Source organism: Gadus macrocephalus, chromosome 2 (assembly GCF_031168955.1).
Source record: "Gadus macrocephalus chromosome 2, ASM3116895v1".
NCBI classification, from domain to species: domain Eukaryota; kingdom Metazoa; phylum Chordata; class Actinopteri; order Gadiformes; family Gadidae; genus Gadus; species Gadus macrocephalus.
In genome coordinates this window covers 10763541-10790899 of record NC_082383.1, presented here as the reverse complement: position 1 = coordinate 10790899, position 27359 = coordinate 10763541, and the positions used below count along the sequence as shown (strand labels likewise).

At 44.0% G+C, this 27359-nt stretch overlaps 2 protein-coding genes across 2 annotated transcripts in view; one reads left to right on the top strand and one right to left on the bottom strand.

Annotated features, from left to right (window-relative positions):
• Positions 1 to 599, bottom strand: part of vat1 (vesicle amine transport 1) — a 26254-nt gene extending 25655 nt beyond the window's left edge. The window contains 1 exon segment of the mRNA XM_060040566.1: positions 1 to 599. This exon segment is cut by the window's left edge and continues 100 nt beyond it. Within this exon segment, the coding sequence (XP_059896549.1) occupies positions 1 to 320 (320 nt within the window). The 5' untranslated portion in view covers positions 321 to 599.
• A 4240-nt stretch (positions 600 to 4839) lies between these two features.
• Positions 4840 to 26808, top strand: rnd2 (Rho family GTPase 2). Its single transcript, XM_060040552.1, has 5 exons — positions 4840 to 5366; positions 5742 to 5829; positions 19894 to 20003; positions 22422 to 22556; positions 26480 to 26808. Exons 1-5 carry the CDS (start codon positions 5265 to 5267, stop codon positions 26753 to 26755), a joined length of 711 nt encoding a protein of 236 aa, XP_059896535.1. The 5' UTR covers positions 4840 to 5264; the 3' UTR covers positions 26756 to 26808.
• Positions 26809 to 27359: the final 551 nt, after the last annotated feature.

Below are 27359 nucleotides of genomic sequence, written 5' to 3'. Positions count from 1 at the left end.
CGGCCCAGCAGGTCGGCGAAATTCAGCCCGCATGCCTTGACCTGCACCTGGACTTCTCCTGCCTTGAGGACCGGCTTACCCTTCTTGACCTGGAGCTTCACTTTGTCATAGCCACCATAGCCGGTGAGCACCAGCGCGCGGTAGGTGAACGCCTCCTCCTCTGGTGCCTTTTCGGTCGCCGCCGGAGATGCCTCGGCAGCAGCAGCCGCCGGGGCAGGTGTCGACTCGGTCTTGGATTCCGTCTTCGGCTCTTCGCTAGGCTTCTCTTGTTTCTGTTCCACAGCGTCTTGCTGCTGGGCAGGGGCGTCCTCTCCAGACATCTTGAGGATGTGTTAGTAGATAGTAGACACGTCTAAAAAAAGATCTGCAATTCTCTCACTTTTGTTGCCTTGGAGGCTTTTGCTGAATTATTAGTGCCTTGATTTAGCAGTGAGTAGAACAAAGTAGAAGGAAATGTGACGGGCAGGTCCTGTTCACGGCTGTTGCATAGAGAGAAGTAACCAAACCTAGACAGTGGGCTTCGCCTAATGACAGAGCAGGCAGTACCTCGCATCGGCTTCAGGGGCCAGTGGTCGTCAACGGCTCTGACAAAGAGCGCGAGTGGGATGAGACATGGGCGGACTGAAAAACACGGATTGGTTCCCGGGGATTTAGAGTGGCTTGTAATTGGATGGATATAGGTATATACTTTTTGGTACGGCACAACGATGACCAGCCAGCTTGAGTCATTTAATTTGTGTAGACATTGCATTTTCCGAACCCGCTTTAACAACGTTTCAATACATATTTTGGAGTGGGAGGCAGCACACATAGGCCTATAGCACCCAGATATAATTCAATAAAAAAAGTCCCACTGTTTTCCAGGTGTGTCTCGGCTAAACAAGTAGGCCTACCAGGTTCTTATTATTACACTTGAGTCTATTGTTCAAATTATACAACAGCCTTAACAAGGTTAGTATCATCACCTTAAGTCCATCTCAATGATTTGGTATCTAAGCCATACCATTACTGGGCATTACGGCAATACACGTGAATTTTAAAGGTTAAGTCTGTACAGCAGACCTTACAGTTGGGTAAAATGAGTCAAGTTCCCGCCACACACATCACACCACCTGGAACCCCCACGAGTATGCCAACACGAGACCCTTAGAGGCGTCATCATATAGGACAAACACAGGTGAACCAATGCCACATTGAACTAATTAGGGTCTCTGCTCCATTAGTGTGAACCAGCAGGATAAAATATGTATTTTCCACATTTGACCGGTACTCTGACACACATTAATGAATCGCACTAGATTTCAGTTGGTTATTTAAGGGCCACACCTGTATATACCCTGTTGTTGAAGCCTCGTGCACATACTATGGGAATGGAGGAGAGATGACGGGCAAGAATTGATAAGCCCCCTCAGAGTTGTGGTGGATAAAAAAATGGGGAGTGTTGAGACACCTTGTGGCCGTAAAGTGCTGCTCAGCAGTGTCGAGTCAGCAGTGTCCCGATCGATACGTCTCAAAGACTTAATGCTGAACATTGCTGCTCTTACTGACCATGAGGAGCGAGTTTATGTAACACAGACGAATTGTTTCGTGTTTGCGTGAGCGACCATGTGTGCGTTTGTGCCTGTGTGTGTGTGTGTGTGTGTGTGTGTGTGTGTGTGTGTGTGTGTGTGTGTGTGTGTGTGTGTGTGTGTGTGTGTGTGTGTGTGTGTGTGTGTGCGTGTGTTTGTGTGTGTGTGTGTGTGTGTGTGTGTGTGTGTGTGTGTGTGTGTGTGTGTGTGTGTGTGTGTGTGTGTGTGTGTGTGTGTGGGTGTGTGTGTGTGTGTGTGTGTGGCGGGGGGGTGTGTGTGTGTGTGGGGGACGACGACGACTTATATGTGCTATACATAATGTACACCTCACAAAGTAGTTCATGTGATTGACTTTGGGTCTACAGATGAGTGAGACCTATGGGCCTGATCATAAACAACATTTGGAACACTGCTTTCTGCATCAGTTTCTGGCAGTTCACCCAAATGCCAGTTGGCCTCTTTTGCTTCAGGAGAATGTCTCATTACAAGAGTGGTAGCCTATACAATCTGGTGTGTTTTGCAAAGTCACTGAATGCTACAATGTTAGTAATACTGCAACTTTGTCTGATTTTTGCCCAAGCATTTGTTATATTCCAAGAATGGGCATGGTGTGTGTGTGTGTGTGTGTGTGTGTGTGTGTGTGTGTGTGTGTGTGTGTGTGTGTGTGTGTGTGTGTGTGTGTGTGTGTGTGTGTGTGTGTGTGTGTGCGTGTGTGTGTGTGTGTGTGTTTGTGTGTGTGTCTCTGTGTGTGTGTGTGTGTGTGTGTGTGTGTGTGTGTGTGTGTGTGTGTGTGTGTGTGTGTCTGTGTGTGACTGTGTGTGTGTGTGTGTGTGTGTGTGTGTGTGTCTGTGTGTGTGTGTGTGTGTGTGTTTGTGTTTGTGTGTGTGTGCGTGTTTGTGTGCATGGGTGCATGTGTGTGTGTCAGTGTGAGTGTTTTATTTTTTTGCAGAAGTTACTCCGAGGTCAGTTATGCATCACCTCTGCTGATGAATGGGTGCACACAGGGTAAACAGAACCCTCTTGTGTCCGTCAGTAATGTAGCGTATGCCACAGGACCGAAAACCCATGCTGCTGCCGATGACTCCTTCACATTCTGGAGGCTGCAGAAATAGTATGGGTGTAGATCGGGCCACTCAATCCTTTAATTTATACATTCTTATTATTTTTGTATTCATTGCCCTAATGTCTTGGTTGGCGCATGTGGTGAAACTATTCAAGGATGAGAATTTTTTCTATTTGTCCTCTTACGGTTTTTCTCAATTGTTTAAACACCCTTTTTGAAACTATATCTACATTTCTCAAAACTCTAAACAAAAAACTGAAAAGAGTTAACCATTTTTTCAAAACTCCACAAATCTCTTTCAAAATGAAAAACCATGGTTCCTCTTCTCAAAACTGATTCCTTCCACCAAAACAATAAACAAAGCTATCATATGAATATCTCTCAGGGGCATAAATTAAACACTGGTGTGATACATTTAAAACACTCCCAATAGTTTCCTTTTTAGTAGGTTGCTATTGTATGGTACATACAACAGTTACAATATGGCTGTTGCCATATTGTAATACAATACTGTGAATATGTCATAAATATTACATTGACACCAGGGGCGTAGCCAATACATTATTACTGTGGTGGCCAGCTCGGGCCAGTCTTATATTTGGGGTGATACTTGATTGGGGGGGGCTATTTTACTAATATAGTACCTATGCTATGCATAATAGGACCTACATACGCATATAAAGGATTTTCTTAGAAACATGAAGTGATGATGTCATGATGAGGTTGTACTCATCATGATGACGGATTAGGGATATCACATTGGGATTTTGAATCTTTACAAACGATGTGGATAACATCTGTTACTTATTTTAAAGAGTTGTTGAAGTAACGGCAAAGTTTCTCAACTATTTTAATATATGTATGCCTTTGCCCCAGAACTGTTGAACCAGAACTTGTTGCTTGGGCTGTTATAAGTATTATTTTGCAAGTTGATTACTGTGACTTAAAAAATGCGTAACATTTGATTCATGTGACGCATTTCAATAATGCAGTGCATTATGATGAACAGGAAATGGAACTATTGTTGATGTGTAACGTTGCCTCCGATCTAAATAGTTTTAATACGATTATAGGCCTATAAAGACTTTGAGAAAATATACTTTGAATGTGAAGAACTCATATATTCATAAATAATAATAATGTGGAAGACAAAGCTGAGGATTCATCTGTCTGTAATTTTGTTTCGTTTTTTGCATAGGAATCTATATTCGATTATTGGAAGAAAATTATGATAGGTAGAAAACCCAATTACACTAATTGCAACCGAGCTTTTCCGCCAGAAGGTGGCAGTATTTGTCTTTGTAGAAAGCATAATAAATAACTTTGATGCGTCGACCTCAATGTGGTATTGTCTAATTTTTACCGTTTTGATTGTGGATATCAGTGTTTTTATTTTCGGATAGGTCTACCACATGAAAACATGAATAAACCTGTTTTTGAATATACAATTAAAAGTTGATTAATGCATTCACTGCTAGGCCTATAGCTGCCCACCGGGAAACAGGCCCATTGATTTAGATTAATAAATTCTTTGCCACATGATTTTAAAGTCAACATCAGTAGGCCTACCTCATTGGACCACATGTTTGTTGGCATTTACCATTCCTCCCATACCAATATAAACTGGATTTTTACCTGGATTCAGCAGATAATTCCTGAACCACCTCCAAAGTGCAAGTTTGTTTCTCTTTATCTTTGAATATATCACGTGTTGACCATGTACCTCAAGTCAAACCTATTCCAAAACCACGATACCATGGAAGCTTAAAGTTACGTTTCTACTAGGCCTATAGCTAATGTAACTAATTGTAAAGTTTGTTAAAACATTACGGTTAGTGTGGACAGGCTGGTATTGCGGTGTAGGGGAGCTTTATATGAAACCAGCAATTTAAGTGGTTAAAATAATAGATATTTCAACAACCTCTCCCATATTGAATATAGGCCTATTGTTTTGCAAGTGGTACAATGTTTAATTTCTATCATAAAAAAGGCTCACTCTCAGTTATTTTAAGGGGACACTTTACGTTTACAAAAGAAAAACTAGCGTATCTTATTTTATTCTATAGGCCTACTATTATGCTTATATTGTCTTAACCTCTGTACTATTCTATGATTGGTGAAAGGTTCTTAATCTTTGTTTTGGAAATAAATTATTATCTAATATAATAATATAATAATGATAAATTTATATATTGTGGTTACAAACTCAATGAGAAGACTTGCTCGAACTTGCTTCATTGCGCAAATCAGAATAAAAAACAAACTTAAATATCGGAAGCGAATAAACAAACACGATAAACCATGTAAACGCTGCCTACATGGTTAAATCAAGAAGAGCTCTTCTATCCCGTCAGACGGGGAGGCGTGGCCAAACAACCTAGAGTTATCAGGGAGAGATCCGCGTGCGGTGGCTGGAGGGAGTCATTCAGTCAGGTAGGAGGTAGGGCAGCAACCGTTGATAGTATTTGTGTCCGTAGTGTTTGATCAGCTCCACCAGCCTAATGTGGACCAAGTGCGAACCAATCGGCGCATCTTTTTGCGGGTTCACCATCAAAAGCACATCCATTACGCATGATCACAAATCGGTGGATGAATGATACCTGTCAGTTTCCGTGGGAAGAAAACGTTTTAAAATGGACAGCCTAGGCAGCCGCTGTAAAATTGTTGTGGTTGGAGATACACAATGTGGTAAAACCGCGCTGTTGCACGTTTTCGCTAAGGACTGCTATCCAGAGGTAAGATCAATTTAACAGTCATTTTGGAAACATTTATACATGTATATATAAATTGCTTTTATGTAGATCTATTTTGCATGTAGTCCATGGCCAGACTTATCAAGTGAGTTTGTATACGATGAATATCTGACAATTACCACCGAACAAACCAATCCATAATATCATTATTTAGAATTATTATGGCTACTTGACTTTTTCTTAGTACTTATTGGAGTCATTGTGCATGTATAATACGCATAGGCCTATGCTTTACAGTTGCAGATATTATAAAGGTAGAAATAAATTGCATATTGAAAAATAGACTGCATAACTTTTTGTCGCTACATTAGTCTAAAAGCAATTAAATCCCAAATGTCTCTTCTATGGAATTTTTAGAACTATGTAGCTACAGTGTTTGAAAACTACACCGCCAGCTTCGAGATCGACAAGCAGCGGATCGAGCTGAACATGTGGGATACGTCAGGTAAGGCAATTTCTTGGCTGTCCCATTTCCCTCAGGATTCTGACATCCAATCAGCCCTCTGTGATATCTGTCCCTGGCTGGGATGGCAGGAAGACACGACGGATTCATGTCCATTGACACTTTTTCCCACGCAACTAATATTGGCCCTGAACCTTGCCATCTTGTGACAGATATGTACAAGCCTAGCTATTTTTTCGACTGTCGTTCATGGAAACCTCATTTGTCTTCGTGCCCCAGTGCGCGCGCTGTAGGCTATGTTTGCATTCCACAGCGTGCTTTGTGTGTGTGTGTGTGTGTGTGTGTGTGTGTGTGTGTGTGTGTGTGTGTGTGTGTGTGTGTGTGTGTGTGTGTGTGTGTGTGTGTGTGTGTGTGTGTGTGTGTGTGTGTGTGTGTGTGTGTGTGTGTGTGTTTGTCCGATTGTTCCCATGCTCGGATTTGGGGTCAGGGTGGGACCGTGATGGTGGGAAGTGCTGTGGTGGTTGTTGTTTATAGACTAGTGGTGAACGCTACACGTCATAGTCAAATCCCTAACATCTAACATAACTTTCCTATAGTTTCCCACGTATTTTCTAGATACTTTCTTCCCAGCAGTAATAACAGGCACATATCTGTTGCAACTGGTGCTGTTTATGTATGTGGACAGCCCAGTAGTGGGTGCACAGGCCTAATCTCCCTCCACATCCACAGCTGTAGCTTGAGGGACCTTAGTGTGGTAACCCTCCAAGGGGGGAATTCCTTCCATTGGCAAAAACAATCTCAAACTTAAAAGCATCTCTAGAACGAACCATGCCGAGATATTTTTAAAGTTATATGGGCGTTCACCCCTGAAGAATGTTTTTTTTTGATTGGCCTGAGTGCCATTCCCGGTGGTAAATCTGCTTGAGCCTCATATCAGTCTTGGGGCCTCTAGGAGCCTCGGAGCCGGGACTCAGAAGACTTTTCTTATCTCCAGCCTCTAAGGTACCATCTTGAGGAAATAATACCCCGGGGCGAAAACTATTTAAATATGTTTGCACCTTTTTACTGTGTATGTGGGTTTTCATGTGAGCATGTATGTGTGTGCGTGTGTCATTAGCCGTTTTCAGACATGTCCTCCACATTTCTCAGCATTTTTACATCAGGAGATTTGACCCTGAGGGTGATTCAGACTTCATGCTTTATCTGCATACATCTGTGTCGTTTAGACATCAGTAGAATCTCTGTGTGGTTAAGGGGTTGGGCTTGCAAGGGGCAGGATATGGCGTAGGCCGTAGGGTCTAAGTTGCAAGTGCGTCCACTGTCACTGTAGTTTGTTTTGGGTTAGCCACAGACAGCATGGAGGCAGTATTTTCTCCGGAGGTAATATGATTACTTTATGTGTGAATTGGGGATGCACCGATATGAAAATTTTGGCCGATACGATATCCGATATTTATTTTGCTGTTATGGCCGATAACCGATATTTACCGATATTGGTAAATGTTTTAATGTTAAAAATATAGGAATTTTTGAATGTCTTCCTTTATTTTCAGAACTTATTTAACTTCCAAAGGCTACAGGGCTACCATAAAACATAAGTCACCGACCTTTACCAACCAACCTGTACTCTAGGGTCTATAGCATATAACGCGTTGTCTGATTACAGTTTAATTCATTTTTCACAATTTACCAGCTCTCGTTTTGATGTTGCAAGAATAGACCGTCGCGATTCCCATTGAAACAGTGATTATTCTTCAAAACAAGAGCTGGTAAATTATGAAAAATGAATTTAACTGTAATCAGACAACGCGGTTATATGCTATATTTATTTACCCTCTCGGACCCTACACAAATTCGTGGTTTCATTTTGAAGCTATGCCAGTCGTTTTTTGTCTGATAAACTCACTCAGCCGGGGAACTGTGGTGTCGTGGCTGTGGATTCAATTGTTTGCTTTGTTGATTTGGAGAAAAGGTATCAAGAGACACGGCAAACAAGTCGACTCTCTCTTAATCAATCTTACACACACACACACACACACACACACACACACACACACACACACACACACACACACACACACACACACACACACACACACACACACACACACACACACACACACACACAGTCCTCGCCGTTTTCAATGAAACCAAACTCTATTTAACTGTCGTCATATTTCCTACATTTAGCTGATTTAGGCTCGGCGTCAGTGTTCCGACGCAAATATTTATCCATGGTCGCAAGCTAGGTAGCTGCCTCGTAGACCCTAATTAAGCTAAGCGACTGAAGTGTAACTTAATTTGTCACAATCATATCATATCCCAGGTTGAGAATGTCTGGGGTAGAGGCAACAACTGCCTAAAGAAAACCTGTTTTCATAATGCAACACTGAATCACCCTCCTTCAAATTCTACTTAATTCTACAAATTCTACTTCTATTCCCAGCTGGAAGGTACTGAGTTCGATCCTCATTGTCCACACCCTACAACCGTAGCCATCCTTGAGCAACAGGCCTGAATAATTTCCATCCGTGTATTTTGGTAGAGCCATGCATATTTCCCCCTCCCCCCAGTCGAATCAGACTCAGACACCATTGGGATGTTTATATTTGTTTTCAAATCTTTCTTACATAAACCGAATTGTTCTAAACACCATGTCCTGTCCATTCCAACCTGCCTGCCTGGAAGCCCGGGCGAGGGTAACACTGTAGAGAGGTTGAGAGTCCATATCTTTGTTCCAGTTGGTCCTGACGGAATGTCTCACTTCTCCAGAAAGATGTGTTGGATCCAAATCCAAAGGAATTCACCAGGAAGTTATATTAATATTATATATTTGTAATATTTTCTCAGTATATTAAAAAAGAAAAGCTTGAATAATCAACAACCAAAACATTAATCGATATCCTTATCGTTGATATCGTTGAAAGAGGCTTACTCTTGTCCTTCGGGTGTGACCAATGACAACACATCCTGTCTTCTGCATCGCAACAAACAACCACAGCTAGACTAAAACAGCAGAAGAGCAGATGCTGTATCCTGATATTGATATTGTCTAACCGCCGGCGGTGAACAGACTTACATTTTGATGGCGTTGATGATCCATTCCAGATCTTTTCACTCTTTTTCAGCTAATCAGTGACACCCAGCGTGGGGGGTTGTTTACCTCTTCGCAAATCTCGATGGTTATATCTGTGTATATAAAAGAAGCATGAAACCGCAATTACTCAAAGACTGGTTGTTGAAGCATGATGGCTGAGCCCAGCTGTACTCAACCACCACATGAGACAGACCAGAGGGCAGAGGCTCCCCGGTAATGCTGTGCCAAATGCACAGCAAAACAAATGCTATAATTAACACACAGTATCCACGCACACACACACACACACACACACACACACACACACACACAGAGGCACACACAGGCACCTTTGTTTGTTTGATACCTTAACACACTTTCCATACAGCGTCAAGCATCCATAGACACACACACACACGCGCACACGCACGCACGCACATGCAGAAATGCCTCAACCACACCATCTGCGCTACTTAGCTCCTGCACCAAAGGGTGAAGGTAAAAAACATCCACAGCACCGCCGGTTAGCTGCAAAGCTGGTGTGAAGCTAGCACCGTGTAGGTGACGCAGTGGGGAATAGCCATTCAGTACACCATCTCCCCCTGTGTTCTTGTTTGTATACATGGTAGGATTATAAGGGGCCAGAACCACCCCAACTCACATAAAATCAATTTAAACAACCGGCCTTCGGCTAAACTGCAACCCCTCGCAGGCAAAACAAAACATAATTCTCTCTAAAGAAGGATAGACAGTTGTTTTATTCATCCCTGCGGGGAACTTAAGGTGATACAGCAGCTCACATCAAGAAGCACAATAGTAATCATAATTAATTATGATCATAATAACCATGATATTGTAAGTCACAATATATTACAAATACATAAAACATTTAAATGTATATACAAGTTACCTGAACTCAAATCTAAGCTATTGAAGTGCTAAAGTATAAGTGCACCGGTGGAACAATCTCAACAATTAGTCATAAGGGCTGTGACATTAAGTGGCCCGTGTTAAATAGAAGGACATGTGGAGTGTTCATCCAGAGGAAACCTGGACTGTCCTTGACACTCTAGTGTGGGACCCACACTGGGCATGTGCGCCCTACAACAGGGCTGTGATGAGAGTTTTGTTAGGAACGGTGTTTATAAAGCTATATACATGGCCACGGCAATGGAGGGGGGAATCTACAGACACAGTGGTGGAAAAGTGTAGGAAAAATCCCAGGGGTGAAGAGTAAATACTGTTTGGATGCGCGTGGGGAATGCGTATGTGTGTGTGTGTATGTGTGCACAATGTGTGAACCCATGCATACTGGCATTTGTGTGACCGCGGGGATTTTAGCGTATGGGAATTTCAACAGCCATGCCTCCTCAACCCCCACCACCACCCCTCCTCTGTGTTGGCCGGCCTGTGGCACTTGGGGCCCACATTGTGGCTTGCAAACATAGCAGCTGACCCACACCACACACACACACACACACACAAGCATAGGCAAGTCTTAGTGTTTAAATCGCTGGGAATTTGCAACCTCTGTCTCCATTGACCCGCACTAACCGAAGACCCATCGTGTGATCTGCTAAAATCGAATGACAGCGCTATCCATTCAAGGTAGACACACTCCTCTTCCTCTTCCTCCTCCTCCTCCTCCTCCTCCTCCTCCTCCTCCTCTGAGGCTCCTGCTGGACATGAACCCGGGGAGCGGGTCCCTTGAGTGGAATTCACATGAAACACTTATGTCAATGTTCTTATGCTGTTTATTAATGAATGAAGGGACTGTGACTCACAGTTAAAGATATTCCACCGGGTTTGTGTGTGTGTGTGTGTGTGTGTGTCCGTGAAAGTAGGTGTGTTTCAATCAAGTCAGGCAGTGTGGAGCAAGCACATTAAAGGTGTGTGTGTGTGTGTGTGTGTGTGTGTGTGTGTGTGTGTGTGTGTGTGTGTGTGTGTGTGTGTGTGTGTGTGTGTGTGTGTGTGTGTGTGTGTGTGTGTGTGTGTGTGTGTGTGTGTGTGTGTGTGTGTGTGTGTGGGGGCTATGTCTCACATCCCCTGCTTCATCCCACTTGCGCACACACACACACACACACACACACACACACACACACACACACACACACACACACACACACACACACACACAATTGCACACACAAATACACACGCATGCATCGCATGTGTGTGTTGTAAATAAATGGAGGGCTCTGATTTGTGTGTTTCTGTGTGTATTTGTCAGTGAGGTGTCACAACCGTCCGGCGAATCGCCTTGCTCAACTAAAGAACACAGGAGAAGAGTTCAACATTATATTTCATACATGTCTCCTTTTATTTCCACAATCAAACAATGGCACGAAGGAGTTTTCACTCAGAATCAGATGCAGGTTTCTCTTGTCATTTCCGTTTTCACAAATAACTACTCTGACATCTGTAACAACATTATAGTCATCTCATATCAAGATTCATATTGGGCTTTAATTCTAAGGGTGCACTCAGACTAGGCCATCTGGCTGTGGCCGTGGCCGTTTTAGCACCTAACCGTGCTCAAATCTGCCAGTGTGAGTCTGGCCAGGCCGGGCCAATTTGGCCACTTGGGAGAGGTGGGCTGCTACGGCACGGGCCGCTACGGTACAGATGCTAATGAGCCGACACGCACACACGCACAGCTACGCAACCTGAGCTGGATGACGTATAGTCAATGCGACGACCACGGACATAATAAAGGCGACGAGCCTTCTTTCCCATTAAACGGTAAACATCGCGTCAAGCGGTTCAACTGTTGGTGTGTTCTCTGTGTTGTTATCCATTTTTGTTTAAACTCTGACTGGCGGCAGACTTTATTATGGTCCATGCAGCGGACGCTTGGTGATGACGTGTTACGACGTGATGACGTATGTACAAGAGCCTTCCGTGGCCAGGCCACAGCTGCGACGGCCAACGGCCACGGCCAGATGGCCTAGTGTGAGTGCAGGCCAGAGAACAATGGGGCCATTTGAGCACGGTTAGGTGTGAAAACGGCCACACGGCCACGGCCAGATGGCCTAGTGTGAGTGCACCCTAAATACCCAAAAAACATGATAGAATCTGAAATAACAATACACTCTGGACTGACTACCCAGCTCACGTTGAAAGTAACAAGGGTACGGAAGTAGTAGCATCCATCTGGTGCTCGTTCAGCGCCCTGGCTGGTGTCGGGGTTCCTCAGTGTTACTAAGTGTTACGGCTCTGCTGCCCTGGCTGCCATCACATGTATCTCTGTTTCTGTGTTTTCGGCGGGAGGGAAGCTTTCTGTGAGGGAACATGGATGCAAAGCGGGAAAATAAATTGGTTTGTTAGATTTTTATATATATACAGGGCTCCAGACTGCGACCAAATGGTTGCATCGAGAGTGTGCGACTGATGAAATTAGACACATTGGATGGTACGCCGGGGAATTACACTATCTGGTGTTTGGCCTGGTGCTTTAGATTGCTGTGCAAAAAAAACACATCATCCACTGTGGACGGTTTTAGTTGACTCCTCTGCTCCTGAATAACATATCCACCAGCACCGGAGAAGTCTCGCTCGCAATCGCAAAACCCGCGAAGGAACAGGCGCTGTTCATATCCGACCGTTTTGCGGGTCACTCGTCGGGTACCCGCGAGTGACCCGCACAATGTGCCATAAAGGGCTTTTCACACAGGAGGCGTCTGTCGCAGCTGCTGCATTCTCAATGGAGAGGCGAGCGGGCATCGAGGAGGCGCAGCGTTGAAGTAGGTGGTTGGCCCTGAGGTAGCAGCCCGGCAAGCGGGCGCACTCCCGTGAAACTGTCTTTTCCGTGCTCGGCGAATCCTTACAGCCATCCAGTCTCGGTGCACCCACAGCGAGAGCTGTGTCCGCGTTCTTGGCAGCAAGTCGGTTTCGTTCCCTGTGGTTGTTGACCTCCGCCAGGGCTGCACTTTGTCCCCAATCCGAGGCGTAGTCGTGGTGGGGAGGGGTCGCAGTACAGTGGTCTTAGGATCTCGTCACTGCTTTTTGCAGATGATGTGGTCCTCATAGAATCAACGGCCTGTGACCTTCAGCACTCACTGGATCGGCTCGCAGCCGAGTCTGAAGCGGCTGGGATGAGGATCAGCATTGCTAAATCTGAGGCCATGGCTCCCAGCAGGAAACCGGTGGATTGCCTGCTCTGGATAGGAAATGAGTCCTTAGCCCAAGTGACGGAGCTCAAGTACCTCTGGGTCTTGTTCGAGATTGAGGGTACGATGAAGCGTGAGATTGGCCGGAGAATCGGAGCATGCGTTTGCATTACCGCACCGTTGTGACGAAAAGAGAGCTGAGCCGCAAGGCAAAGCTCTCGATCTACCGGTCGATCTTCGTTCCTATCCTCCTCACCTATGGTCATGAAGGATGGGTGATAACCGAAAGGACAAGATCGCGGGTACAAACGGCCGAGATGGGTTTTCTCAGGAGGGTAGCTGGCGACTCCCTTAGGGATGGGGTGAGAAGCTCAGAAATCTGAGAGGAATTCGGATTAGAACCGCTGCTCCTCTGCTTAGAAAGGAGTCAGCTGAGGTGGTTCATCTGGTAAGGATGCCCACTGGGCGCCTCCCTAGGGAGGTGTGCCAGGCACTACCAGCAGACCTCGGGGGAGACCCAGGACTAGGTGGAGAGATTATTAGGGCTGCTCCCGACCAAAGATCTTGCTAGTCGACTAGTAGTCGTTAGTACAAGTCATTAGTCGAATAGTCAATATCTGCATCGATCGATGAAAGATTGGAGCATGAGTTACAGACAAATAGAAGAAATGACGAAGAAGAAAGGCATCGCGAACGACTGCGTTACCGGAGAAAGAGAGCATCCTTTTTTTGCTTCATTTCACATCTAACAAACACTGGGACAAATGTAGTTGATATCTGTGTTCTTGCCCTTTATCTGATTGGTTTCAGTGAGGCCATCACCATGTGAAACACACGAGTTTGTTTTATGTTCAATTCTTCCCTTGCACTTGATATTGTAGAAAATGTACAGTAATGGTGGCTAGACCGTCTGTCGGGGTTGGCAGAAATCTGTTCCCGCTTTATTTTTGGAGTTTGTCTATTAGTTTGTAGTAGGCAAACTCTAGCAAAACTCCCCGGGAGTTAAAATAAATAAATAATCTGACCAATGAATACTTGGTCGACTGAGACTCTTCTCATCGACTAACGTTTGGTCGACTATTAGGGGGCAGCCCTAGAGATTATATCTCAACACTTGCCTGGGAACAACTCGGGGACCCCCCCCCCTCGTCAGAGCTTGTCAATGAGGCCCGAGAAAGGGAAGTCTGGGGTCCCCTGCTGGAGCTGATCCCCCTGCGACCCGACCCCGGATAAGCGATTTGAAGATGAGGATGTACTGCTACTATTTTGTACTATATTGTACATGTACAATGTATATTGTACATGTACAATGTATAATGTACATGTACAATGTATATTGTACATGTACAATGTATATTGTACATTATACATTGTACATGTACAATATACATTGTACATGTACATTATACATTGTACATGTACAATGTATAATGTACATGTACAATGTATAATGTGCATGTTCCATTCCAATAAAGCCCTTTAATTCTTGAATCTGGAGAGATTGATAGAGGGAGAGAGATGGATATTAGCCAGGGGAGAGAGAAAAAGGGAGAGAAATAGAGAGCGAGAGAGAAAGGAAGAGAGAGAGAGAATAGGCCTGAATCAGATCCATGCAACAGGGAGGCTGTTGCTGCTTTAATCGATATTGTGTGTAGCAAAGGAGCCTACAGACAGATGGATATTTAACCCACTGTCAACTCCTCTGGCCCAGCTTTGCTCTAATACCTTTGAAGAATTCTGCCATCCTTGCCCGATTCACAGCAACAACTGCGTGCGTGTATGCCTGCTACCAGGTTTGCAAATGTAAACTGTGTATTGGAGAGGGATTGTCCACTCTTGCGCTACTTTCGTGATGAGGTTGATGTGAATAGTATGATTGATGGTTGATATTGATGAAATGTGTGGATGTCTCTGTATGGCTGTCAAGTGGTCATTGCGTGAAGTTTAGTTTAGTTTTCTTTACTACAGCTTTAATTGAAGCAACTGTGCAATAATTACATGGCCAGTCAACTACACAGACACACCCCTCGGATGTTGAAACATGCATATTTTACCATTGAAAGTTGAATCGGCCGCCTATAGTATTGAACCCAAGCATCCCCCCCCCTTTGTTTTAGTTCTCCCTGAACATGAATGGACTTAAGTCATTAAGTCATCCCCCCCACCTCCACTCTCCTGTTCTCCTGCTCTCTCAACCCTTCTTCCCCTCCTTTCAGATCCCACAAAGAACACATTAGCATAACTCTAGGTTACGATACTCCAGCGTCCAATTGTGACATGTTTTGGCGGCGTACTGTGTATGGTAGTTTCAGTAACAACAAAATGGCCGAACACGAGAGAAAGAGAGGGAAGGGCGTCACCGGGAAGTGTTCAATGTGTGTGTGTTTTTCTTAGCCGGTTCTTAACTCCCAGCACAGCACCAGCACCCCTTTCTTCATTTATTTATTTGATCTGACTGTGTGTGTGCGGATGCTTTTGTGTAGAAAACCTAATGAAGTGTTTGTTGCCATGGACACCCTTCCATATGTTAACAGACACATTAGAAGGGTTCATGGCAAAAAAAAGAAATTTCTTTGCGAAATGGTTGTTTCTTTCTGCTGCACTGCAGAGCAAAAATAACCCTGAGGTTTACAGTAATACTGTTGATGCGGAGATAGAATGAGATTAGTGTTTTCATTCAACTACAGGCCTCCTTTGATTCTGAGTTGACTCCCTTAAGCCTTCATAGGCTCTTGCAATCTGCTTAACAGAGTTTTTGTTTAAAATTGGATTAATTTATTTTAGCACACTCAAGAAATATCATTAGATCATCAGATTAATACGCTGACTACATTGCTATTTACGATTTTGTCATTTAAGCAGAGGCTTTTCAAGTCAATCGGCAGCAGGTGGTAGCAGGAGTTAAGTAGGTATAGAGGTGGACTGCAGGCATGGGGAATCGAACCCTGCATTGCTTTCAGCTGTACATTTTTTTATCAAAGGACTTATTTTGGTCTCAGCTGTACCCCCCCAGCAGCAAAATCAGCGAAGCAGTTTGCAAGCTCAAGTCACTCTTTAGTCACTCTGTGTGTGTGTGTGTGTGTGTGTGTGTGTGTGTGTGTGTGTGTGTGTGTGTGTGTGTGTGTGTGTGTGTGTGTGTGTGTGTGTGTGTGTGTGTGTGTGTGTGTGTGTGTGTGTGTGTGTGTGTGTGTGTGTGAGAAAAAAAACTTCAAACCGCAGGCCAGATTTTTGCTTGTGAGAGTGATTGACTTCTATTAGTGCCGCATTGCACATTTTCCTTTCTGGAACCCGTCTCTTACCTCATGCCTTCATTTAGATAGAGGACGTGGTCCTCATGACTTAGCAGAAATGCTGATTCAGTCCGTCTGTCACTCAGGAAACAGAACAGCTCTCCAAATTGTCGGTGTGTGACGAAGGTCTCTTCCGGTCCCTGCGGCCTGTCAATCATTGTAAACTGAAGGGACTGACCCATCGATCCCAGAAATGTTGTCTGCTACTCTATTCATTCTTTCCTAAAGTAAAATAAACATGTATTAGCGACTTTACTTCCTTTCCACCAACACCACGCCAAACATCCCCTTGGCCAGGTCAACGTCACTGACGCCAGGGTTTTCCCCCCTGGTTCTTTCTGCTCCGTCTCTCACTTGGCCTCTCTCTCCTCGCCCTCGAGCTCCCTCCGCTCTTTCTTTCTTTCTTTCTTTCTTTCTTTCTTTCTTTCTTTCTTTCTTTCTTTCTTTCTTTCTTTCTTTCTCTCATTCTCTCTCTCTCTCTTTCTATCATTATCTCTTCCTCTCTCTCTCGCTGTCATTATCGATCTCTCTCATTATCTCTCTCTCTATATCCTTGTTTCTCTCTGTCTCTCTCTCTCATTGCCCTCTCGACCAATACATAAGAAATCTTGACTTGGCACCCAAAGCACCTCAAGTGGAACCGTGTGTGGGTGTGTGTGTGTGTGTGTGTGTGTGTGTGTGTGGGTGTGGGTGTGGGTGTGTGTGTGGGTGTGTGTCCCAATCCCAGCAATATGGTAGGCCAGTACTCAGTAAGTTTCTAAACTGGGCTAGCTAAGGAGAAGAGCAGGACTTCCTAATGGTGTCCTTGATGGTGCATTATTCCTACTATCTCTTCATATAGTAACCGTTTTCCTCCCATATCATTTTAACTCGCGGTTAAAGACTTTGAGGGACGATCTCCAATGCAACAATAAAATAATAATACATTTTATTTAGCAAGTACTTTTACAAGTACTCACTTTCATAAAAAAAAAAAATGCAATGAATCTAATCACCACACACTACCACAGACTCTCACCACTATTTCTGACGAGGAAAAAAGCTTCTTGTGATGTTTTTCATTTCACTTCATCACCCCACCTACCCCCTTCTTCACATGCAGCCAGTGACCCTCATGAGGAACGCTTATTCTGTTGTTCCCAATATGCGTCCGGGTGGATGGTTGTGGTGGTGAGGTCTGGAGGATGAGAAGTGGAGTGAAGGGTGTGAAGGAGGAGGGGGCATTGGGGTTGTGTGTCTACTACATTGTCACTTGCCACACAAGGGGAGTGCGAGTGCTTCATTGCAGGCAGAGACACATTCACTGTGTCCAGCTAGCTCATGCTAGCTGCAAGTAATTAATAATAGTATACTTGAATTTGCTGTCATACTTTGCCTTAGTAAGGAGTTCTAATACATAATGCCTACCCTTTGATCCTTTATGTAATCATTTAGGTTGTAACTATGTGATACAATGAGGATGATGATGATGATGATCATAATGATTGGTGTTATGGCCTGTAGTTGACGTGCCATTTACTGAGACCCCCAGATCTTTTTACAAGTGTTACGTCCCCTAAGTGGGCTAGGGGTAAGGGGAGTAACATAGACCAGACCCGTAGAAGAAAGGTGGTCCAGTTTTCCAGTAATGGTGTTTATTGCCAGCTCGAGCACTTCTCTTCAGGGAGACCCATGGCCAACAAAACAAACAAAAGGTATCCCTGGTCAGAAACAAAAGATGGATCGTTCTAAAAGGTTAATAAAAATACATGCGCTCATCCTCCCTAGCCACAAGTAAAACAGGAGAAAAAAAAGGAACAAACAAAATGGCAGGCCTCCCCTACACGGCTCCTTGGCTCAACACAAAATAAGGTATAACAAAACAGAACTGCTAGGCAGTTCACGGCAGCGATACAAACGGGCAGTAGTCGACAGCAGGCCACAGCAGACAACGATTACCGGGGAGCAGAGTGCAGGTCATGGAGTCGAGAGCAGAGAGAGAGGCAACTGCCATGCAGCTCCTCTTTATACACACACAGCCCCCCTTGATTAGGTCTCCAGGTGTTCCTCGTTCAGGTGAAGCCGAAACTCTGGAGCTAGAGGCAGCATACACAAGGACATTAGCAATGCAACACATGGGAATGTAACAACAACAAGACTCCTAATGAGAGCAGGTGGAGGGCTAGAGGTCCTGCAACACAGTGGCAGGCTCTTCCCTCCCAATGCGGGCGGAACAAAGCCTCATCTGGGTCTGAGGGGGAAGCACCCCCTTTAGTCGCAGAAGCAGTTATGCTATGAGCAGGGCCGCCGCTCCCCACATGCAGTGTACGCAGAGCGTGTAGGGGCCCAAGTACCTGGCGGGGGCCCCCAAAATTAAGGTTGCTCAAAAAATGTCATGATAATAATTACATTATTACATTACAAAAAATATGTAAATTAGTTGTGAACTGGCCCACCATTGTTTTTTCTTAATTGTGTACACTATCACTCAATTCGGGCACATGACATGTTTTAACCTAATATATATAAAGAGTCCCCCCCCGCTTCCCTGAAATGGTACAGCCTTCAAAGCTCTCGTCTTTTCGCATCGGCGGTGGAGCATCCTTTCTCAGCGCAGTTTTTCTAAACTGAAACTCATTCAAACATATCTACTGTCAACAATGGGACAAGAATGCTTAAGTGGCACATATGGGTGTCTTATGATGACTTGATTAGCGATTTTGCTGCTAGGGAAAGTCGTTGTGCAAAGCCTCCTGCAGCTGCTGAGAATGCACACGCAATTTAGTATTGCACACTATCCAGCAGTTGCAGTTCTGCACAGTGTAGGGAAAATATTTTGATAAGGACAATACTGCACTTTGAGGCAGTTTTGGGGTTTGTGAAAAATAGTGTGTGTGTGTTTGTTTGTTTGTCTTGATGACTTCCTTTTATACCATATTCATGTGCATAATTATTTTCGTTCATCTTTGGAGCCTGCAGTTTATGCAGTAATTATATTGTAATGCTGCTGTTAAAGATTGATGTATTATTTATATATTATTTATAGATTACTTTATATATTACTGATGGTGTTGCTGTTGAGGCTGTTATTTTGATACTCTATGATGACATGTTTTGTGTGTGTGTGTGTGTGTGTGTGTGTGTGTGTGTGTGTGTGTGTGTGTGTGTGTGTGTGTGTGTGTGTGTGTGTGTGTGTGTGTGTGGGGTGTGGGGGGGGGGAGATTAATGACCAATTATGTTTAGGGCCTCCAAAAGCTTAGCAGCGGTCCTTGGTATGAAGTACGATGCTTTGTGTGTTGATAATTGTGTGTGTGAAGTGTGGAAACCCCTTGTAGACAAAGACATTTTAATATCGTCCAGCACAAGGCTGTTTCCACCCCCCTAGTTGTTGCATGAACAGAATGCAAGTGTGCACATTTTTCTTTCCTATGAGCCGCCTCATGTCTACATTCAATGTCACAGGTTCATTTAAGTGTGTCATTGATGAGGCCTTAGCAATGTTGCAAAGGTAAAAGACCTCCTGAGGTTAAATCAGGTTCATATTGTGTGGGGGGGACAGGTAGTGGGGTGGTTTGAGGAACGTCTCGGAGGTGGAGTTGAACCTGACCCGATGTCCTATGTTCTTGCACGTGTGCTTTTTTTTTTATCACAGGTTCCTCGTACTACGACAATGTGCGGCCACTGGCATATCCCGACTCGGACGCGGTCCTCATCTGCTTTGATATCAGCCGCCCCGAGACTTTGGACAGCGTCGTGAAGAAGGTCAGTGTGTATTGGTTTTATTTCTTATTCCTCCTATTTCAGGAGTGGTTTGTTGTTTGAGTATATTTTGCTGCTATGGCTTTGTTTGATTAGAGTTGATTTTATTTATTCCTTCAGTCAGCGGGTAGTGTTTGAATTAAAACCAAAAAAAGAAAAAGAGCCAGATGAATTTGTTTGTTCCCTTATACAATCCTACATGAATCCTGCATTTCAATAGTGTTGATGGCTTTCAGTGGCTTTCAGCCTTAGACAATCAACCATTGAACAAATCCGCTCACAGGCGAGAGTGTCACGTTCCCCTCTGTTCCAGCCAGCCTATCTAGGGGCACTTGACCCCTGGCTCTCTGGGGAGCTGGAGGGCAGGAGGGCCGGGGAAAAGAACAGAACAAAGTAAAGCCCAAGCCCCATGCATTCAGCCTCAAACATCAGATATGGTGAATAAGCCCGGCCAACGCAATAACAAAGCAGATGCTATTTAGCCTGTGTCAAGAGAGCTAGAACCCCAGTATCTCAGTCAGCCTTGTCCATTGGCTCCACTGGTCTTTGAGAGATGGACAGATGGTGGTGGTGGTGGGTCTGGTCATGGCGGTGGCATTGACGCTTGTTTGGTGAGACTGCGACGATGAGACCGTGTGGGGGAGTGCTTGATTATGGCTCTCAGTCCAATTATACGAACTTCGGTGTGTTTTGGAGTTGTGCGAACGTGGAGTAGTACCACCCTTCTTAATGACCATGTTTGTCATGTAAGGCGGGCCACACTGACCACCGGCGGCCTCTCATCTTGAAGCCATGTGTGAGGCCAGTCTCATCCAGACGCCCCTCCTGTGTGTCTTGGAGGTATTCTCGCACCATCCCGACGCATTCAGTAGTCTGAGCCCGGGGATAGACCTTCTTCCACAGACTCTGTAGATCTGACACGCCTCTAGTGGATCCCGTCAACAGCGAGACGTAAGCTGCCATCCAAGGTTCTTTCCACCAACCCCCTCCCCCATGACCTTTGACCTGCTTGTCAGCCACCTTGCTAATCTCTGTATCTGGTGGGGCCACATGGAAAACCTGTTGCACCAGAGCCAGCCAAAAATAAGGCTGTTGACCTGCGGAGATCGCGGAGTCAGAGGGGTCGCTTCATGACAGCAAAGGGGAGGGGCTGCAGGAAAAGGGGGGGGGGGGGTTCAACAATCAAAGCTTCTGATTGGGTGGTGGTGAGAGAATAAGTATGAGGCCCCAAAGGACAGCGGTCGCTCCCGACTTAAAGCTTGAGCGCACATTCTTGGTATTCTGCACATGTGGAATATTTCCACGGTATTTGGACTTTTCAAAGTTGTTGCCTCCTGTTGGTTATTTATGTTGCCGGATTGTTGGGTCAGCTGTGTTTCAGGGGCGACACTTATTCCCAGATGGTACTGTTTTAAAAGGGCTGCTTGGCCATGTTCTTTAGTTTTTTTGTTGCTTTGTTCATTGCAGCTATATTGGTCACACTGGAGCCAATTAGAAACGTTGGATGCATTGGTATTTAGTGTGTACAACAGAGCTGGCACGCCTATGCTGCTCTATATGTACAAATACAGAAATGAGCGGAAAAATTAAGACATAAGTAGTGGTAAGACTTTCCTCAGCATCTAAGTCTCCGCGGTAGAGAAGAAAAACTTTTCTAGTTAAAGATATGAACTGCGTGGCTCCTCCTAAAAATATTTGTGTTTAATGAGTTGCTTACCAATACGATAACCACGGAGATGTGGTTGTCAAGTGAAAAGACAGCTCTAAGAATGCTCTCTCTATAAGCTCTTAAATAATCTGTCAAACCAATGTTTTCCTTCAAACGGTAAGCTTAGGAAAAAAAATAAGACAAATAAATGGCTTTCATAGAGCACAAGGGATTTGTTCACAGCTCATTTAATGAACCAACTAATATGGCACTATTAACACATTTCTATACTTACAGTGAGTTCATATACAGGTAACTAATGAGCATGGTAAGAGTAGGTCATCGAACGTTTGACTGGGAGTCAGCTACACGCCAACAACTATGACTATAGCCCAGGGATCAGGAAGCCATGGAGATTGTATAACCAAAACAAAGTGGATTTTACACAAAATATTGTGTACAAGTCTTTCTGTGATATAAACAAAGCTAAATGCATGTTGGAACCAGTCACTTAGCTAGGGCGATTTCTAGGTCAATTTGCCGTAATATGTTAATGTACAACCAGAGTTGATAACGAAATGCCAGGAAAGGAAATATGACTAAATATAATTCTTTCCGGCCTAAATGGCCGTGTCAAATTTGAAATGAATCAATTCTTCCCTAAAACACAATTTCAAGCAATGAAATCAACCTGCTGACTGAACAAGGTTCCCGCCCCGAATCTCACCTTTACAGCATCACACATGTTGTTGATTTGTTCCTTGTGTTCACAGTGGCATGCGGAAACGCAGGAGTTCTGCCCCAATGCCAAGGTGGTGCTGGTGGGCTGCAAGCTGGACATGAGGACGGACATGAGCACCCTGAGAGAGCTGTCCAAGCAGAGGCTCATCCCAGTCCCACACGAGCAGGTACACCCTTACCACCAGGGCATTGACGCATGGATAGGTGGATGGATGGAGGCTGGGATTGGTTGAGGATGGACGGGTGGATGGATGGAGGCTGGGATTGGTTGAGGATGGATGGGTGGATGGATGGAGGCTGGGATTGGTTGAGGATGGATGGGTGGAGGCTGGGATTGGTTGAGGATGGATGGATGGATGGATGGATGGATGGATGGATGGATGGAGGCTGGGATTGGTTGAGGATGGATGGAGGCTGGAATTGGTTGAGGATGGATGGATGGATAAATGGTTGGATGGAAGGATGGGCAGATGGATTGATGATGGATGGAGGCCGGGTAGTGGTTGCGCTGGGGAGGGGGAATTGCAGGGGGGTTGCGAGAGAGGGGGTGGCTCATCACAATAAAACCGTCGTAGTTTAGGAGTTGTGTGAACCTCCCCTGGACATGTTGCTGTGCTTGGCATTCTGACAACAATTTGCTGACACAAATTAAAGGTTGCTTGTTGAGAGATAGAGAGAGAGAGTTCAAGGAGGTTGTCGGCAGTGTTAATGTCGAGGGACACATTTTCGTTTTTTTTCCAGAGAAATTCCATAGAAATATTAAGGCAAGGCAAGGCAACTTTATTTATGTAGAACTTTTCATACACAAGGCAGACTCAAAGTGCTGCACATATAAAAATTGTCATACAATAAAATTAAATACAATTAAATAATAGAAAAGAAAACATATGCAAAAAATGAGGCAAAAAAAATGCAATGTGTTTAAGATCAGATCAACATTCTCTCTGTTACTCCAACCCGACCTAAAGGAACTTGGTCGTTTCTGAGGGCCTTCTCTGGGACTCCAACCCGGATTCTAGGAATCTAACTCAAGACAGAACTCGGGTCTCAAACCCTTATTCTTTATCAGATCATCATCAATGCAGATTTATGGCTTTGGTGCAGTACAAGTCGAGAGGAGAAGAAAGGGGCTGATAAACCGGATAGCATAAATGTGTGCATTTGAATCAGCTTTTTTGTGTGATAATTTGCTGCTGTCTGCCGTTGGAGGTATGAAATGTGTAAGGGGGCCTTTTCCACCCGCAATCAGTGTTTGTAGTAACGCAGTTTAAAAGAACGGCGTTAGGTACCCCATTATTTTTTCGGTAATCTAACTAATTACTGTTTCCCACATTACAACACTGTTACCACTACTGTACGTTAAATGTGGTGCGTTACTATGAATTGATTGAATAAACTGCGTAATCCGAACACAAACACCTACTGAGGAGACCAGGTGGGTTAACAATGATATGAGCGAATATGATTGTCTAAAGCAGAGTCATGTTTCATGGTAGCCAATTGAAGCCAGTGTTTTTACACACAAGCCAGGACCTGGCGCCACACACACACACATGCACACCCACACACCTAATTGATTCAATGAAGCAGCAGAAATGGCGAGTCCGGAGCAATCTGATGAAAAGTTGGCATTTTCTGTAGTATTCAGCAGATGTTCCACAGCCTTTGCAACCAAGCAAATTAAAATTCAGTTGAAAGTATATCAGGGCCTTGAATGGGCAGTTAAACTATTTAACACATGGAAAGTGAAAACTGCTCAGAAAAATCAAAATATAGCAACTTCTTTTTTTACAGTAATGCAAATAGTTACCTTCCCTGGTAACTAGTTACTTTTATTATAGAGTAATTCAGTTACTAACTCAGTTACTTTTTGGAACAAATAGTGAGTAACTATAACTAATTACTTTTTTAAAGTAACGTTCCCAAAACTGGTTGTGGGCATCTATTTAAAGTAAATATCTCTGAAACCGTCTGAGAAACCGCCTGCTCAGCGAGAAGAAGCTCAGCTTGCGGTTTCCCTGGCAACGGACAGACGCGTAGCAGCCCACCCTGGGTTTACCCTACCTGCAGACCGACGCTCTTAGCCCTGCCATCCACGGACATCTTGGTGACCCATCTCTCCGGACCATCCCGGTACAGGGTTCCAGGTTTATTACATTATCATCCTGACATCACACGCACACATAAAAGAGGAGCTCCTTCTGGACTGTCCGGCATTACACATTCATACCGCTCACACGCACCGTCTGCACAGCTGCTTGCCGGAACGAGATTGAACTCTTGCGGGACAATTACGTCATCATACATGTTCCAAACTTTGAACCCACTCACATCTATCCTGGAAAGAAACGAAGGACTGTAAAAATAGAATCCTGATTGTATTGTTGTGTTGCTATTTCTATGGTTGAGTTGTTTTGTTATAGTTTATCTATTGCAGAGTTTATAGTCAGTGTGAGTGAGAGTGTGATTGGGCATTAGGCCACCAATATTGAATGGTTATACTGTAATAGTTATATCAGTAAATATTTAGAGAAGGTCCACTGAATTGTTTTTATCATAGATTATTTATGGAACTGTCAAATTGATTAAAGCACATGTTTTATTGGAATAAAGCTGCATAACTGCAATATCACATAAGTGCTGTCTGGAGTAGGTCCACTGAATTCTTTTTATCAGTTCATCATAATTTATATTATACTGTCATAGTTATTTAAATAAATATTTAGAGTGAGTATACTGAATTGTTTTGATCTATTTATTATCTTTAATATTAGTCAACATCTTATTTAGTACTGGATTATTTTAAATATATTTATTATACTTACTTATTAAATACATACTGTTCTTTTTGCATCGGCGACCACAGATACTGGCCCTTGTGAGTTTCTTCATTAATTAGGTTAAACAGGTTACATACAGGGAAGTGGGGTCTTAGTTACACACTATTTTAGTAGTGGATGAACGCTCCCACTATAGAAAAGTATACGACAAAAAAAGTGAAAAGCTCAAGCTGTGCAGCAATGGTGTAATCTGACGTTGCTTCAAGTAAAGTGTAGTGGGATGAAGTACTAGTGGTGTGTGAGGCTAGTACTAGTTTTGTCTGTGATTGGTCAGCTCGCTGCCTGTGTTTTCCACACAGAGAGAGCGAGGAGCATGGGAGATACGTTAGATGGGATGTTTTTAGGTATTGTAGACCAAAGCAGGGAATCTTACCTTTTCTTTCAGGCAGAGAGACTGAGGGAAGGGGGGAGCCCCAATCTAGACCAATCAAAGGCGTCGAAAAACAAAACATATTAACAATGGAAACCAGAGAATAATTAGCTGGAAGTGTCATAATGATGACGCACTGTACATAAGTTGACCTCAGTTATTTTAATGAAGAAGATGCTGATGATTAAATCAGGATAATGAGGAGGATAATGCTAAGATTGAGAATGAAGATGACGATGAGGAAAATGCTGAAGATATGATGAGGATGATGATCCTGAGATGATATGATGATGAGGAAGAGGATGATGGGGAGATGATGAAGCGGATGATGATGATGATGATAGAGATATATTTTATTTTTTTCTTGTGGGGAAATTGTTTTGCAGTATATAGCATTTCATCATATCACAACTAAAAACAAAAATAGACATACTGATATGCTCATACACAAAAAAAGGAAAAAAAGCAAGAAAACGGATGCAGATCTACCTGATAATCTGCTTAACTAGTAAGGAGTGGTTTAACTGCGTTGGAGATCAATTGAAAGTACTTAATCTGTTTAATAACTTAATGGATGGTGGGCAAAGAATATGATAATGTTGATGGTAATGAAGAAGATGATTTTGATGCTGAGAATGAGGATGAAATGATGATGATGAGGAGGCTGATGAAATGATGATGATGATGAGGAGGCTGATGAAATGATGATGATGAGGAGGCTGATGAAATTATGATGATGATGAGGAGGCTGATGAAATGATGATGATGATGATGAGGAGGCTGATGAAATGATGATGATGAAATGACAATGTTGAATCTATGAACACCCTCCATAGTGTCTGAACCCCCCCTCCCTCCCTTCCCTCTCCCTCTCTCCCAGGGCAGCACGATAGCCCGGCAGATGGGCGCGGTGGCGTACGTGGAGTGCACCTCCAAGGTGTCAGAGAACAGCGTGCGTGACGTCTTCCACATCACTACGCTGGCGTCGGTGCGCCGGCCACAAGGCAGCAAGCCACAGCTAAAGCGCAGCAGCTCCAGGAGGGGCCTGAAGAGGGCGTCCCACCTCCCCCTCACCCCCCTCCCCGGGCGGGATGAGGACCTGGAGCCCGTCCCGGCCATGAGGAAGGACCGGGCCAAGAGCTGTGTGCTCATGTAGAGAACCCCCCCACCCACCCGCGGTGCAGGACCTATAACGCTATATACTCATAAGATATATATATATATATATATATATATATATATATATATATATATATATATATATATATATATATATATATATATATATATATATATATACAAAAAAACATAGAATCTCTATTTATTTTTATTTATGTTGCTCAAAAGAAATCCTCCTCAGTTCTTTTTCATTTGTTTTTACACTGCTGAGGAAAAAAAGCAAAAAAAGCATTGTGGAAACAAAACACATTTGACAAAAATGTGTGTTTGCGCGCCGTGTGTGTGGGTCTGTTTATGTGTGTGTGTGTGTGTCTGTGAAAAATGTTCTACTTTAATGTGTCTCGGGACACTGATGTGTTATTGGACTTGTTTTTTTCCGACTGGAGGATGAAGACGTTTAAGAAGATGACGATGGGGTAGAGAAAGTGCAGTGCAGTTCCCCCCGCGGGGCCAAGAACTTTCCGGAGACTTCTCCATCAAGGGATCGGCAAAGCAGCTGAATAGAGCACAAGTGGACACAGGACCGTTATCTCTCCTTTTCCGTTAACCATGTTTGAGGAATCCGTATCTGAGGTTTACTG

What these genes read in the sequence shown, in the direction of transcription:
- rnd2 (XM_060040552.1), top strand. Translation starts at nt 5,265, where the DNA reads ATGGACAGCCTAGGCAGCCGCTGTAAAATTGTTGTGGTTGGAGATACA. An exon ending in CTAAGGACTGCTATCCAGAG is followed by an intron (nt 5,367 to 5,741) that starts GTAAGATCAATT and finishes TGGAATTTTTAG; the next exon opens with AACTATGTAGCTACAGTGTT. An exon ending in GAACATGTGGGATACGTCAG is followed by an intron (nt 5,830 to 19,893) that starts GTAAGGCAATTT and finishes TTTTTATCACAG; the next exon opens with GTTCCTCGTACTACGACAAT.